The 15,674-nt window shown below is 39.7% G+C and overlaps 1 protein-coding gene across 1 annotated transcript; it reads right to left on the bottom strand.

Moving 5' to 3' along the window:
• Positions 1-165: 165 nt before the first annotated feature.
• Positions 166-5,678, bottom strand: LOC306844370 (tripartite motif-containing protein 16-like). The gene is made up of 6 exons (XM_079376454.1): positions 5,073-5,678; positions 3,209-3,304; positions 2,382-2,615; positions 2,074-2,230; positions 1,914-1,973; positions 166-1,777 (listed from the first exon to the last, which is right to left on the bottom strand). Exons 1-6 carry the CDS (start codon positions 5,490-5,492, stop codon positions 1,251-1,253), a joined length of 1,494 nt encoding a protein of 497 aa, XP_079232580.1. The 5' UTR covers positions 5,493-5,678; the 3' UTR covers positions 166-1,250.
• Between the last annotated feature and the right edge of the window lie 9,996 nt (positions 5,679-15,674).

Below are 15,674 nucleotides of genomic sequence, written 5' to 3'. Positions count from 1 at the left end.
TTTTTTTACCATTTTTAATACAGTAAATATGCATACACACTTTGGACATTTCTGGTTGTTAAATGATTATACTAACATGCCCATAGTCAATGTGTGTTCATTGTATTGTAATTATGTAGGCTATTTAATGACGTGAGTGGTAAAATGAAAAAGTAAACACTGAATATATCCAATGTGATTTTTATTTTGTATTAAATTTAACTAAACATGTACAGTGTTCAGTATATGTATGTATATATATATAGTTTACATTGATAAACAGTCGACTGGTTTTTTGTTTGTTTTTGCTGACTTGTTTTTGCTGACATTTTGACCATCAGTGTGTGAAGAAAAGTCTCCATCTGGGTCAACAGGAGAAGAACAATACAAAGAGAGTTACACATGGTTTACACACACACACACACATACATTTGTTTTTGTGAATTGTGGGGACATTCTATAGGCATAATGGTTTTTATACTGTACAAACCATATTTTCTATCGTCCTGCACCTAAACCTACCCCTACTCCTTACAGGAAACTTTGTGCATTTTTACTTCCGCAACAAAACTCATTCTGTATGATTTATAAGCCTTTTGAAAAATGGGGACATGGGATAATGTCCTCATAAGTCACCTTCTCGTAATACCTATGTCATAACCATGTTATTATATTAATTTGTGTCCTCATATGTCACAAAAACGCACGCACACACATGAAACTCATATAAAATCCTGTATTTTGCTGTTTTTGGGTCATAGCTCCAGTCAGAACTATAAGACTCCAAAACCTCCTGATTCTTCATCACCTGATTCATTCCCCCTGTACTTGCATTTAAACATACAGTGCAGTGTTATATGCATTCTTTATATGTGTTATAGTCATATGCATTCTTTAAATATGAACGCAAAAATATATAAATACATATTCATGAATGTATTAATAACTTTAATCTTTAGAAGAAAATAAAAAAAATTGTGTAATTATCCACATAAGTATTGTGTCACTATTACATAATATATAGGAAAATAATGTTTGTTTAAAAAAAAAAGAAGTTTAAATGATGCCAGGCAAAGTGTATATTTCATGCCTTCAAACATTTCACTTTTCTAGTTTCTCACAGTATGGAATGTTTATGTGCAACAAAAATCTTAATCTTAAATACATAATCTAATTTGTATTTAGTGCTTCGTTTTACTTTCTTAATAAAAGTAACATTACGCAGATATTTAATAAACAGCAAAAGCATCACATACTTCTGCTATGCTTATTCACAGGTCACACAGCGTTATGGAGGAAGACATACTGAACCAAAACCCTGGATGAAGAGGCTGAGTGAATGTGGTCTGGACTCTGTGTAAGAGGGTCATCTTGTCAGAAATGTCATAAAAGGAAAGAGTTCCTGCTTTGTAGTCGACATACACCCCTATTTTAGAGGATAAAGGGCCTGAGATCTCAGTTTTATTGTTGCCATGCCAGATACAAGGTGTTGGAGAACATTCCAGACTCCAGGACTGACTGTTGTGTCCAAACCAGTGAATACGATCCTGTCCTTTTCTTCCCACTCCTTTATATGAAACAGCAATATAGACCCCCCATATTCCTTTTTCCCATTCAACTTCCCAGTAACATCGTCCAGTTATACCTTCTTTGCATAGAACCTGGGGCCAAAAATCAAATCTGTTTGGATGCTGAATATATGGTCGGATTGTCTCACGACATATTGCTTCTCTGTTGTTTTCAGAAACTCGGAGTTCATCATGTGCAGTGGTGATGTCCAAAGTAAACTTCTGATAATCTGGAGATAAAAGCAGACACAAAACCACAAATGGGTACATTAACATGTAACAGATCAGTGACATTTTTAAATAAATTAACCACAGTTTTGCAACATTGTATGTGAGTATATTTACAGTGAACTATATGTCTCTTACATCGTAGAAAATCCTCACTGTTGATTGGCTCAAAAGGAAATCTCAACTGAAAATTTGTAACTGTGAACATACAGATAAAAGAGCATTATTATTGTGAAAGTCTCACTTATGTACATTTATATTATTATTTTACATTATTATTAAATATTTTTTCTCTCACCATTTGAAATAATTTTGTACTCCTCCTTGCCAAATTTCTGCAATTCCAATTTAAGATCAGAAAGTGATCTCCTCACAAGATCAGGTTTAATATGCTGACTGACAGTTAAGCTGGGTGAGTTCACAGAAGCAGATAGTGAAGAAAGAGACTGGAAATGCTGTAAAGAGAAATACCAAACAGACTGATACATTTACACTGGATTTTCATGCTAATAAATTGCATTTTTACATGTAAAAAAAATTGCTCAATTTAAAGGCGTAAAGTCATTAAAGAGTAACATACAGTATATAGAAAATAATAACAATTACCCGTAGGAATAAAACATTATTATCCGTGTTTAAGAGCTTCTGAAGCTCAGTGTCTCTCCTGTGGAGCTCAGCGAGCTCCTGCTCCAGCTGCTCATGAAGCTGTGAAACTCGACTATATTCCATCTTTTCTTGAGCTCTGATCAGCTCTGCTACTTCAGAGCGTGTTTTCTCAATAGTTTGGATCAGATGAGTGAAGATCTTTTCATTTTCCTCTAATGCAGCCTGTGCGGAGCACTGTTAGAAAGCAGAGTGAGCTGCAAACCAGGTTTTCACAATAAAAGAACCATTTCTCCAACCTTTCAGTGAACAGTTCTTAAAATAACTGTTATTTTGTTAGTGTAAAGAACATTTTAATAATCTAAAGAACCTTTTTTTATACTATAAAGAACCTTTTGTGTTATGGAAAGGTTACATTAATGTCAAAGGCTCTTCATCATGCCATAAAAAAAGCTTAATTTTTGTGGCTTAAAGAGTGTGGCTTCTCTCTCCCTATTCCTCTCATTCAACCTCTTCAGTTAAATCCATACAAAGTAGCAGCTGATTTTTTGTGATTCTCTGTATTTTTTTAAATTATCCATCCAATTTTGCATTTGAATCTATATTTCATTCAGTAACTTACAATTATAAATTCAGGTACATTGTCAGTTCTACCAAGAACAAATTGCTTTGTTTTGCTCATTGCTTTATTTATTAGCAATATTTCTTGATACTATTTTAATCAACAGGTCGCATAAACTTAGTCAGAATGGTTCATATAATTGTATAGATTAATTTCTAATGTGTTTCTATTCATCCACTCACGATTGCTCCTGCAGTGTTGTTCTTACCTTTAGTGTATCCAAAGACTGTTTCAGCTCATCCAGCTCTTTCTGTTTTTCCTTGATTCTTTGATGTACTTCCCTTCGCTTTTCTGCAATCTCAGTCTTTAGGGTACAAAAAAAATGATGTAGCTCATCAAGGAAGCATATTAATCTGGGGTCGCCGGTGGATACCAGCTCGGTGTTTTTCAGATCAGTGCAAAAGACACTGTTAATTTTGGTCACACAAATAAGTGTTATACATCAATCGAAACTGTTAAGTGTCTACTTATATTGTGTACACTCACAATTACAGCAAAACTTTGTGGTTTTTGGGGGGGGGGACAGGGTGCGCTCTCTGTCTTCTCCATCTCTGTGAGCTGCTTTTAGAAACACGTCACTAAAATGAAGTGAATTCTCAACAGAAACATGAGAGTTATATCTATAGAAAAGTATCTTGTTTTAAATGAAGTAAGCCTTAATTGAAGTAAGTAATGTTTCTTTTTTGCATTAGTAAACTGTTATTGTGACAAACTTGAACACGTTTAGTTGGGTTTTCCCGAAACGACAACATGATGAATGCTACCATCTAAGAATGTTTAATGTTCACAAATATATTTAATAGCGTGCTAAACAATAATAATTAGTTTCTCAGATATAAAATATAATTTTTATATAGTACAAAGCAAGTTACATCCTTTTGTAGTTCACAGTATAGGCCTACGTGAGTCTATGGCTACAGAATCATAACAGCTACTACAAAATCATACATACTAGGCTATATGACTACATATGACAGCATATGTATGCTCCTGATATTAACAAGCTCACAAATGTTTTAGGTTGTTTGTATTTTATTGAATCAGGCACCTGAACCACAGATGAATCCTGCTGACTTTCCTCTGAGAGCGCTGTACCAACATCAGATGTTCAACTACACTGATATTCTATGGTAAAACAAGCTCCTTGACTACTGATTGTTTTTTTTCTTTTTTTTCTTGAATCCATGGAAAGAAGCAGAACTACTTAAATAACACACGTATATATCAGGTATGATTTACTTTTTTCACTCGTTGAACAGAATCTGTTGCAGGAATGACTGAAAGTCTGTTCACATCTCTGTGGTTAGATCAGTGTTCACAATAATGTGTCTTTGACCTTCATTATGTATGTTTTGATTATACTGTGTTGTAAATAAAATACAAATAATTAAAAAAAACATTTTTTTTCAATCTCCTCACATTCTCTCTTACCTGCCTCAAAGTCACAGTCACACTGATGGGCCATTATGGACCATTAGGGGAGGGCCCTTTGTCTCTCAGGTGAAAATCAATTAATATTCAAGGCCATTGCCACCCCCTCGCATATTGGCTTTCAATCACAAAACATGTCTTTAAAAATTTAAATCAATATATTGTTTTCTGTGAATGAGTAAGCAGAATGATTTTCACACAACTGTGAAGTAAATATTCTACCCTACAAGACTGATTACTCAAAAGTCTTATTCAGGACTATGTAGTGTGGGTTTTATGGCCTTATTTCAGCTACATTTTTCCCCCCAAAACTTAACCACGCATAATAGTTTTCTAAAAAAATGCAAACATGTACATCCATCTTGGTCACTTATTATTGTAGCACAGTTTGTGCTGAATACAAAAAAATATCACAAATATCAGGGTATGTCAAAACATCTCAAGGGCCCCAAAATCACCTCAGACCTCAGAGGGTTAAATTCCCTGACTGGTCTAACTAGTTTACTGCTATGATCATGTGCTAACATATGCAACTTTCTTTTTACAGCATTTTACAATCATTTTACCTTAGAGAACTGATGTAAACATTAAAAATCATTTGAACCCATCAAGTCAGGCATATAACATGAACAAGTTCTCACCTGTTTTCCTGCCTTTTCTGTTTCAGCTTCAACCATATCATGTTCTTTGTGTTCATTCAACGCACATGAAGCACAAATACATTTTTGGTCTGTACGGCAATAGAATTCATTGAGTTTGTCATGTTTGGAGCAGATGTTTTCCTGCAGGTCTGGAGAGGCTTCGATCAGCTTGTGTCTCTTCAGATAGGGCACTGTGGTGTGAGGTATTAGGTGACTTTCACAGAAGGAAGCCAGGCACATTAAACAAGACTTGACGGCTTTGTGGTTTCTTCCAGTGCATTCATCACACCGTATGTCTCCAGGTCCAGCATAGCTTGGATCCGAGGGATGGTTGGAAGAAGATAGCTCTCCTTTTTTCATTCTCTCCAACAGATCTTCAACTTTGATGGATGTGCGTGAAACAGGCTTCGGATTGAACATCTCTCTGCACTGAGGACACCTTTGGACTGTCCTGAGAACACACGCCGAACTCTGTCCACAGTTACAAGTCACTGGATTTTTCAGTAGATCTTGACAGACTGGTCTTTTCCTGATGTCCTAATACTGGCATCTGGCTCCTTTCTGAGATTGTGTGTTGCTCTTTTTTTTGGTTTCTTCATTCCATCTGCATACTTTCACTTCTGCCACTTCAAATATTCCACTTCAAGAAAATCATCTCTTCCTTGTGGCAATGTGAAAGTTTCAGCTTCAATTGCAGTACACTGATATTCATATAGATATTTCCAACACAGTGTGATATATAAAAAATATTACGAGACTGTTGGTTGTAAACATACCTTAAATCTCAAATGTCTAAATGTCATTCATAGTGCAAGTGTCACAAAAAATGTATACACCAATTTAAATTTGGTGCAATGAAAACTGATGGTAGTAATGACCAATTAGTGAGAATTTGATACAAACACTGCTTAAATAGGAAAAGGGAAAAACGTTATGTTATGAGAAGAAAAGAAACATGAAGTTCTGTTTCATTCCTCCTGACCACCAGAGGCGGTGCTTAAGCACTAGTGGATTATCGCTGCGCCAGCTAGACAGGTCGAGATAATATACCAAAATGGTCACATGGTGACATAAGCGGAGACTCGAAGACATGAGCTGTTGCGGCTCAGTATTCGGCCTCTTTCGCTTTCTCACATGACTTAGGTCGTTCTTCAGTGATCTTGCGCTGTCAAATGCAGCTTACCGGAGCAGCGAATTCTCATCCTCTCAAGCTGTGACAGCTCGCTTCTAAGGATCTTGGATTGGATTTCTTCAACATTGGTGAGCTGTTTTTTTGGCCTGTTATATTCGGCAACACTTATGCTTCTCGGTTCTATCCGGTGGCTAGTGTTTTTTACCAAGCTAACAATATATCAGCGGTTCCCGCTGATTCGAATGCTAGTGCTGCTACATTAATGCGTTGACGGTTCTCCTCTGCAATTGTTACTGAACACTCAGAGCTTTTTTTTTTTTTTTTTTTCGCTGATACGTTTACGGCCCTCCGTTTATGGTATCATGTGTATAGGATTTTGTGGAACACTCTGCTTCTCGGTGCTATCCGGTTGCTATCGTTCCCTTTTCACTCTGATAGGCTGAAGGCTCCTCGTCGATTGGATAATTTTTGGAGGTTTTGAAAACACTTGTGCCTCTTGGTGCTGTCTGGTGGCTAGTGTGTTTCTGCGTGTACACTGACAATCCCCGTTTATTTTTGAAGTGACCATCACGTAGAGTTCTATTGCTACTGGGTTTTCCTTGACCTGTAAACTGTGCCCTAGCACTCTCCTTCCTGACGACGGCTATGACATGTGCCCGCCCTGTTTGGGGATTCAGCATTTAAAGGAAGCCCTTACGGATCCGTGCTTGCATTGTAGTCTTTTACCCATGTCTGAGAGACTACTTCGTCTTGCAGAATTGGATCCAAAATCTGCAGTAGGGCTTGGAGATGCAGACTTACAATCTACCACTCATACTCGGAAGCGTGGTGCATCTGCAGCTCCCCATTCAAAGAAGAAAGCATCTTCACGTAAAGATCATATGGAAGAAACTTCACTTTCTAAAACTGTGGCTGTTCTTTCATTGGAGATGTCAGAGTTGAAACGCCTCCTTCAGATTCAAAATTTTTTTATGTGTCTTTTTTTTTTTGTTCAGACAAAAAAAAAATGTATTTGTTCAGACACTTCAACCGGTGGTTCCTATCTCACCTGCAACTGTTTCACAGGAGGATGAGAAGAGATCAAGCAGGAGAATGGAGGAAGAGCCCCTTAGCTCCTCTTCTCCTTCGCGTCATACCGAATTTTATGTGCTTTCTACAAGTGCTTCTGAATCTTTTTTCCAGGATCATCTGAACGTCGGTGTACAATCTTTCCCTCAAGAGACCCAGACTTGTTTGTCAAAAGCTGGGGGCTCTAGTGAGGATTCAGTCCATTCGGGCTTAAACCCATCTTCAGCTCGCTTACACAACCAGCTCAGTCTAATGTTCTCTTTAGGCAAGCATCAGCTGGATCTTACTTTATTATGCCACCGTGTAAGGATTTCATGGCGGAATTTTCTAATGCTTTGACGGGAGCCGGGGTACCCAAAAGGTGATCAAGGACTGCTCGTATACTGGCGTCAATGACGGATGCAGACACTATTGGTGCGGGCCGTGCTCCAGAAATTGAGCAGCCTGTTGCTGCCCTAGTAGTATCACCGGATGAGGCACTACGAGACAATGTCCGTTGTCTCAGTGTTCAATGCAGTCGCACAGACTCATTGTTGAAAAAGGCATATGAGTCTACTGCATATATAACCTGCGCTGAGAACACATTGTGTCAATTGCTTCTCGCCACTACCAGTACACTTGAATCGGCAAATGTTGACCCCTCAGTTTCTCAATTCCTCCAAACTGCTCTTTTGACCATTGGCCATGTTACACATGAACTAGGTACCTTTACAGCCACATTTCTGGCAGCCCGTCACTAGGTGTGGATTGCACAGGCTAAACTGTCTGAGGATTGCAAGAAGACTTTAAGAGATCTTCCAGTTGTTCCTGGACACCTCTTTGGACCTAATGTCTCTGAACTTCTGGTCAAAAGAGTGAAGTTGTCCGAGTTCACCCAGACTCACGAGGTCCTGTTTTCAAGTTGCCGCCAACTCAGGTTCGTCATCACATGACAATCCCAGAGCAATGATTTCGTTAGCGCTCTACCACACAGTCTCCGGGTCCATAGAGACCTTGTATCGCTGAGGACACGCAAGGTTTTCGACCACATCAGCGGCAAGTGCCAGGGGGCCCACGTCAGCGTCCCCCCATTGCTGCTAAAGGCCACACACACAAGGTATGATCTGGTTGGGCCGGTAGTCGATCGTTTTTCAAGTGTACACTTGCAGTACTGGAGGCAGACAACAGTAGATCCTTGGGTTTGGACTACTTTGAGCAAGGGTTATACCCTGCAGTTTCGACGCCGGCCACCAAAGTTCTCAAGGATTATTCCCACAGTAATAGGAATGCAGTTCGTTCAATGGCTCTCTCTCAGGATATTTGTTCTCTGTTGGAGAAGGGAGCAATAGAAAGACTTCACCCCCTTGTTCAAAGGGACGGGTTTTATTCAACTTACTTCCTGGTTCCCAAAAAGGACGGCGGTTTTCGTCCAATTGTAGACTTGAGGCACTTGAACATTTTTCTGAAAACTTTCCCTTTTCGGATGTTATGTGCAGCCGACGTTCTTCGTGCTGTCATTAAGGGAGACTTGTTTACGAGCATCGATCCGAAAGATGCTTATTTTCACATTCCGATTGTTCCCCATCATCAAAAGTTTCTCGTTTCAGTTTCAAGAACTAAGCTTACCAGTTCAAAGTCCTCCCTTTCGGCTTGTCTCTGGCCCCTCGTGTGTTCACAAGGTGCATGACAGCAGCTTTATATCCTCTATGGTCCAGAGGGATACGAATCCTGCCCTACTTGGACGACTGGATGCCGTGTGCCCCCTCAAGACTTCAAGCTATCCACGACACCAGTCTGCTCTTGGAGCACGTGCAGAAGCTGGGTCTTTCTGTAAACAAGGCAAAGAGTTGCCTGGTTCCAATGCAAACAATCACTTACATTGCCACCCTATCACAAGCCCGAGCGGACAACATTCTTCAGTTCATTGCTCATTTCTGGCTGGGAGTGAGTTTCCAAAACAGAGTGTTGCTACAACTTCTGGGGATGTTGACGGTGGCCAGTTCTGTGATACCACTGGGCTTGCTCCATCTCAGGCCGCTTCAGTGGTGGAACAACGGTTTGCGGTTGAACCCTGCCAGACATCGTCATCGCTTGATAGTTGTCTCAAATCGCTGTATTCAGGCGTTGAGACGGTGGAATCACCGGGAGTTTTTGATGTCAGGAGTACCGCTAGGGGTCATTCCCTTTTGCCGAGAAGTGGTCATGACCGATGCTTCTCTCCTCGGCTGGGGAGCGACATGGAATCACAGGGCTGTCTATGGTCAATGGTCTATAGTTCGGTCCAGGGATCACATCAATCTCCTGGAGCTACGTGCAGTCTTCCTTGCCCTGCAGTGTTTTCTACCAGTTCTGGATGGTCGCCATGTGCTCATCCGATCAGACACAAGGTCACTCGGGTCTCTGCAAGATCCTCACGTGGTCTCTTCCTCGTCTAGCATCGCTAAGGGCAGTTCACTTCTCGGGGTCAAGCAACCAAGGTTTGCAAGAACCGAGACATCCAGTCCGTTAGGGCAGGACGCTCTGTCGCACGAATGGCCAGACTGCCTTCTTTATGCGTTCCCTCCTCTTCCGCTGTTGTGGGAAACTTTCCACAGGATAGCACAGTGCAGTCACAGAGTATTACTTGTCGCACCTCGGTGGCCAGCCAGGCCTTGGTTTCCCATGCTTTTGAGTCTTTTGGAGGGCAGGCCGTGGCAACTTCCGCCTCGGAAGGATCTGTTGTCACAGATGGACGGTGCTGTCTGGCACCCGGACCCAGCTCGTCTGCAACTTTGGGTTTGGCCACTGGGTTCAACACTCTTTTGATTGATTGTGAGCCTGCAGTTGTTCATACCATAGCTAGTGCTAGAGCAGTGTCCACACGTCAGCTCTATGCAGCGCGTTGGAGTTTTTTTTCTTCGTGGTGTAAGAGTCGGGGATTGGACCCTGTGTGCTGTGACATACCGAAAGTGTTAAGCTTTTTACAACAGCTTTTGGAGTCTGGTAAAGCAGCCTCCACACTGAAGGTATATGTTGTGACAATTTCTGCTTATGTACCGGTTAATGGGTCATCTCTTGGTTCCCATGCTCTTATTTGTAGTTTTCTAAAGGGTGCGAGACGATTGAGACCAGCTTGCAAACCTCATTTTCCGGGGTGGGATTTACCACTTGTGCTTGATTTTCTTTGTTCACCACCTTTTGAGCCTTTACAGGCAGCTGACCTTAGATAGACGTCTTTGAAGGCTGTTTTTTTGTTGGCCCTCGCTTCGGCAAAGCGGGTTAGTGAGCTGCATGCCTTGTCCGTTAGTGAGTTATGCATGCATTGGCTGCCAGAAGATTCTGTGGTTGTACATCGACCAAACCCATTTTTTCTCCCCAAAGTTCTGCTTCCTCAGTTTATAAATCAGTCAATCAGTTTGGCTGCTTTTCAGTCTGGATCCCAATTTGACCAGTTACGGGATCACCTTTTGTGTCCTGTGTGAGCCTTGATGTGTTATGTGGCTGCTACCACTCATCTTAGAAAAACAGATCAGCTTTTTGTGTGTTATGGTGCTGCTCGGAGGGGGACTGCTGTATCAAAGCAGAGATTGTCAAATTGGGTGGTGGAAGTAATCACTATGGCATATAAGAAGGCTCAAAAGCCTCTACCAGGGAGTGTTTCTTGTCATTCCACTAGGTCTGTGTCGACATCCTGGGCTGCTTTTAGGGGCGTTTCTATGGCAGATATCTGTGCGCTACTACCTGGGCTTCTTCCTGTACCTTTGCCCGGAAGCTCAACATTGCTACCCTGCATACTGTCAGTTCAGCGTTTCTTCAGGAGCAGTCTTGAATTATTCAGGTGAGTGCCATTCCTCATGACTGTGTTGGTACGAGTCATCCACTAATGCTTAAGCACCGCCTCTGGCGGTCAGGAGGAATTAAACCGAATGCTAGTTACGTATGTAACTGTGGTTCTGTGAATTCCGGATGACCGCCAGAGTTATTTGTCATTCAGAATGCATGAGAAAACGCGAGAAGAGCGTGTCGAGGCCGAATACTCAGCCGCAACGGCTCATGTATTCGAAGCTCCACCTATGTCACCATGTGACCATTTTGGTATATTATCTTGACCTGTCTAGCTGGCGCAGCGATAATCCACAAGTGCTTAAGCACCGCCTCTGGCGGTCATCCGGAATTCACAGAACCACAGTTACATACGTAACTAGCGTTTCAGTTTCTAAGACAGCTAAAAGGAGACAGAATTAACCCATTTAAGCCCACCGGCAACCGCAGGTTATAGTTGTCATTTTCCTTTTATAAGTATTTTTCTAGATGTTATCCATGTTTTATGTCTAAATGACATGCAAGCAAAGAGCCAAATAAAGGATTTCAAGAGAAAAAAAAAAAAAAAAGGTATTCACTTCTTCCCTGTCACATGAGGCTGTAAACTTCCTACCCCTGCTTCGGGGAAGCATGGCGAAGGCAAACCCTGCCAAAGAAAGATAATTTTCATATTACTAATACATTTTTTTGTTGACATATCTACATAATCATGAAGGTCTCTAGAATCATCCAAATGAAACAAAACTTACAAGAAATACTTAGTCAAAAGTCCAAGCGGCAACTATAGTTGACAAATGATTTGTAAGTACATATAACATAGATCATGGGGAAATGGGGTATACTGTTGCTAGCATCATGCTACTCATGTTACCTTCTTGTTAAAAACATGTTAGCATCATGCTAGCAGCATGCTAACAACATGTTAATCATATTAGTATGTTGTTAGCATCATGCTAATCATATTAACGGCTTGTTTAGAACATGTTAACATCATGCTAGCAACGTGCTAATCATGCTAATTTAGTTTTAAAAATTTTGCTTGTGTTAACATGTTAGCATGTTGTTAACATGATGCTAACATGATTAGGGTTACTGTTAGTCCCTATATAGTTAGCATTATAGGGTAGAGTGGGGGGGAAACGCTAACTTGAGGTAAATCTTTTTATTCAACCAACTAGTTAGAATATATTTGATGGAAAAACAAAGGATCTGATGTTCAGAACAGAATAACTACAGTAATAACCCATTGCCCCCTAGCTGGGGGTGTTTTATCCTACAGACTATAAGCTATGCAGCTTTTTTGGGTTTGTATTGAAAGTTCTTCGACTTTTATACATAATATATTTGTTTATGAATAAAGATTGGTCTTTTGAAAGCAGTTATTTTGAGTTAGATTCCAAATGTTCTCCTCCTATTCGAATTTGACATTGAGGGGTGCATACAACATATTTACCCACCAGCAGCTATAGTTGCAGCACATTCAAATACAATTTTCACGAAAAAAAAAAAAAAAAAAAAAAAAAACCTGGGGAACATAAATGCAGAACATGTCCACATAAGACACTTTTAACACAACTATATGCATGAAACCATTTAGAAAAATTTGTGCACAAATGGGTTAAGGCTGTTGACAGATTGAGTAAAAACCAGCCATGAGGGACCATTTATATCTTTTCCTCTTTATGCTTCATTTCAGTACAGGTGAGTTTAGGTTTTGTGTTATTCAAGGGGACTCAGTGTGAGATCAGTCAGCAATGAATATTGCTCTGGTTTAACACAGTAAAAAAAAAAGAAAAAAAATTCTAATTCATTGATACCTGACAACAGGAATGGATGATTAAAATTATGATGTTTCTACAAACTACAGAGTGTGTCTGTTCACACCTGAATAGATTTTAATTATTAGACAATTTGAGAGAAATTGAAATTGAAATGCATCTCTGATCTGAAGGGCATGTTAGATGCCTTGTGATTAATCAAAAGGGTGGCTCTGTATTTGAAATAGGGAAGTAGTTCAAACAAATTGAAATAGTATTTGTGTGTAATAATAATAAACAGAATCCGATTAGATTTGAGTAACATTGTTCTGTTCATTAAACACTATTAATGTTTAAACGATGATTGGACCCCTAAATACTTCTGATCACAATATACGTACAGAAAAAAAAAAAAAAAAACCTGAGAGGACCTTTTCTGATTTTATTCTTCCTGATTATTAGATTTTCCAGTAAAGCTCATTTGAATGCATAAACTCTTTTGTTTATAGGCTGTATTCTTTCTAATCTGGAGCATACGGTAGAAATAACAGGATACACAGGTGGTTCTGTTGTGCTGCCCTGCTCCTGTGCTGACCCTCAGTCTACAGTCACGACATTCACCTGGAAGTTTGACCAGAGAAATCGATGGATTTAAGTATTTGAAGATGAGAAATACAACGGCAGACATGTGCTCTTTAATGAATGTTCTCCAACAAATCTGTCTCTTCTCATTTCTGACCTCAGAACGGATGACCAGGGTTACTATAGCTGCAAGATTGAAACAAATAGTATTACATGTTCACTTAAAAGTTAAAAGGTAAGTGGACATTTGGAGCAGGTGACATAATATATTGAAATTTCACATCCACTGACCTTTAATTTTCTCTTGTACTTACAATGCATGCCATTCATAGCCTTTTTTTTTTTATTGCAACTACTTATTTTAGGAATTATTTTAGGACAGCATTTTTACTGCAGTTTAATCTGAAATATTTGAAAATAACTTGTGTTGTCAGGGTGTGATTTGGTTGAGCTCAGAAGGACAGTTGCAGTGACTGGATATTCAGGAGAGTCTGTGGTTCTGCCCTGCTCCTGCACTGAACTACTGGCTAAACCTCAACAAGATCAAGGTTGGTTTTGGTGTAAATGCAGTACTTCAGCTAAATAAAAATCAAATTGTTTTGACTAGTGGACGCAAATGGAAACTTTAAACAATGATTATGGTTACATTATCGAGTTTTTTGTTCATAAAAATGTTCAAAAAGCACATGGATTCTATCTTTACTCAGAACTTAAATATTAAAATATAATCAATATAGTAAGCTTTTCCAGTTTGTAATATAAAATGAATACAGCGAGTCTGCAATAATTACTTATTAGTTTGTTTAATGGGAATGAGTAACAGACAGAATTAATTAGCTAATAAAAGGAGGTATATAGGGGTGGTACAACTTCATTGTGTAAACGTGCGTGCAGGGCCGGCTTTGCCGACAGGCGACACAGGCGGCCGCCTGGGGCGCCATCTGCTGGATGGGGCGCAAAATTGCAGAATTAAAAAAAAAAAGTTAATTAAATGTATCGTATTATGAAAGCTGCGCACACGCTGTACACTTTTACTGTGCACTGTCCACACACTGCTTGTATTTGTCCATTTCTTTTACTAGATAATACAATCCTAAAAAACGACTGAGTCACTCTGACAGCTGTTGATATCCCGCGATCCAACAGAGGATAAGAGGTACGGAGAATGGATCAGATTTTATAGGGAAAGACAGCCTAGTTAAATGTTTATCCAGGTCACCTCTGATTTTTGAACTAATCAATCATGTTAACAACTTTACAGCACTTGTTGTGAATTTCACTGACACTGTAGTAGGGTCGCTTTGTGAAAACATCTAAATGGTTAATTATAGAGCTAGTAAGACAGAAACTCACCTGTTCCCCACTCATATTGGTCTGAAAAGGTAAAGAGGTGTTTCAGGTCTTGGGAGACTAACGTAAATTGACCAACAGCGCCATCTGCTGTTTTGGAAAAGAAAGTTGCTCAATTGCACACGTGAGAAAATCAGCTCGCACTCGTGTGAGAAAATCAGCCTGTCGCATTTGTGAGAAAATCAAGCCAAGTTTCCTCATAAAAAGGCAAATGAGTCTCACAGTTGTAACACAATACATATATTTGTCCATACCTCTGCATTTTCTTTCAAAGAGTTTTGTATTTGAAAATCACTTTGCGTTTGTTTGAAAGTCGAGTTTTTCTTTGCAAAGCGGATTGTTTATTTGCAAAACACTGGATTTGTTTGATGAATATTGGCACAAAAATCGCTCCATAAAAACAAACCAGATGAGAATTTTTCTCGTCCTGACAAGTGAGCCTCAGGTGTTGCAGACTCACCCACATCTCTCAGCTACCACAGGTACATCAGGCTATGGTGTCACAGGTGTGAAAAATCCAGTAATCGTTTTCAGTTTACTGAGTGCTTCCTTTTCACGTCGCTGTCTTTCATTTTTTAGTTTTCTTTTAAGCGCGCCGCTCCGATACCGCTTGTCCGCCATTATACTGATTAATGCGGCCGCTAGGTACAACAGTGTAAAGCCAACGCTTCGTTATCACCAATAACCAATCAGCGTAAAACCAACGCATCGTTATCACCAATGCCAGACCAATAAACGAACGAATATGTAGGAACACTAAATTATTTATACATACTATTTACACATTATACATTATTTACATACAAAACATTAATTCACTCTTCAAAACAAAAAGGTCCTTGATAATTTGCCAAAACACAGCAGTTAAGCCAGATCTGACGTTTGAAGGTTCTGTCATATACTGACTCCCTTCTCAAAGGAGCTGTAAAGTTG

Source organism: Barbus barbus (genome assembly GCF_936440315.1).
Source record: "Barbus barbus genome assembly, chromosome: 24".
NCBI lineage: Eukaryota > Metazoa > Chordata > Actinopteri > Cypriniformes > Cyprinidae > Barbus > Barbus barbus.
Note: the sequence above shows the minus strand (reverse complement) of the source record. Positions and strands in the feature narration are given on the sequence as shown.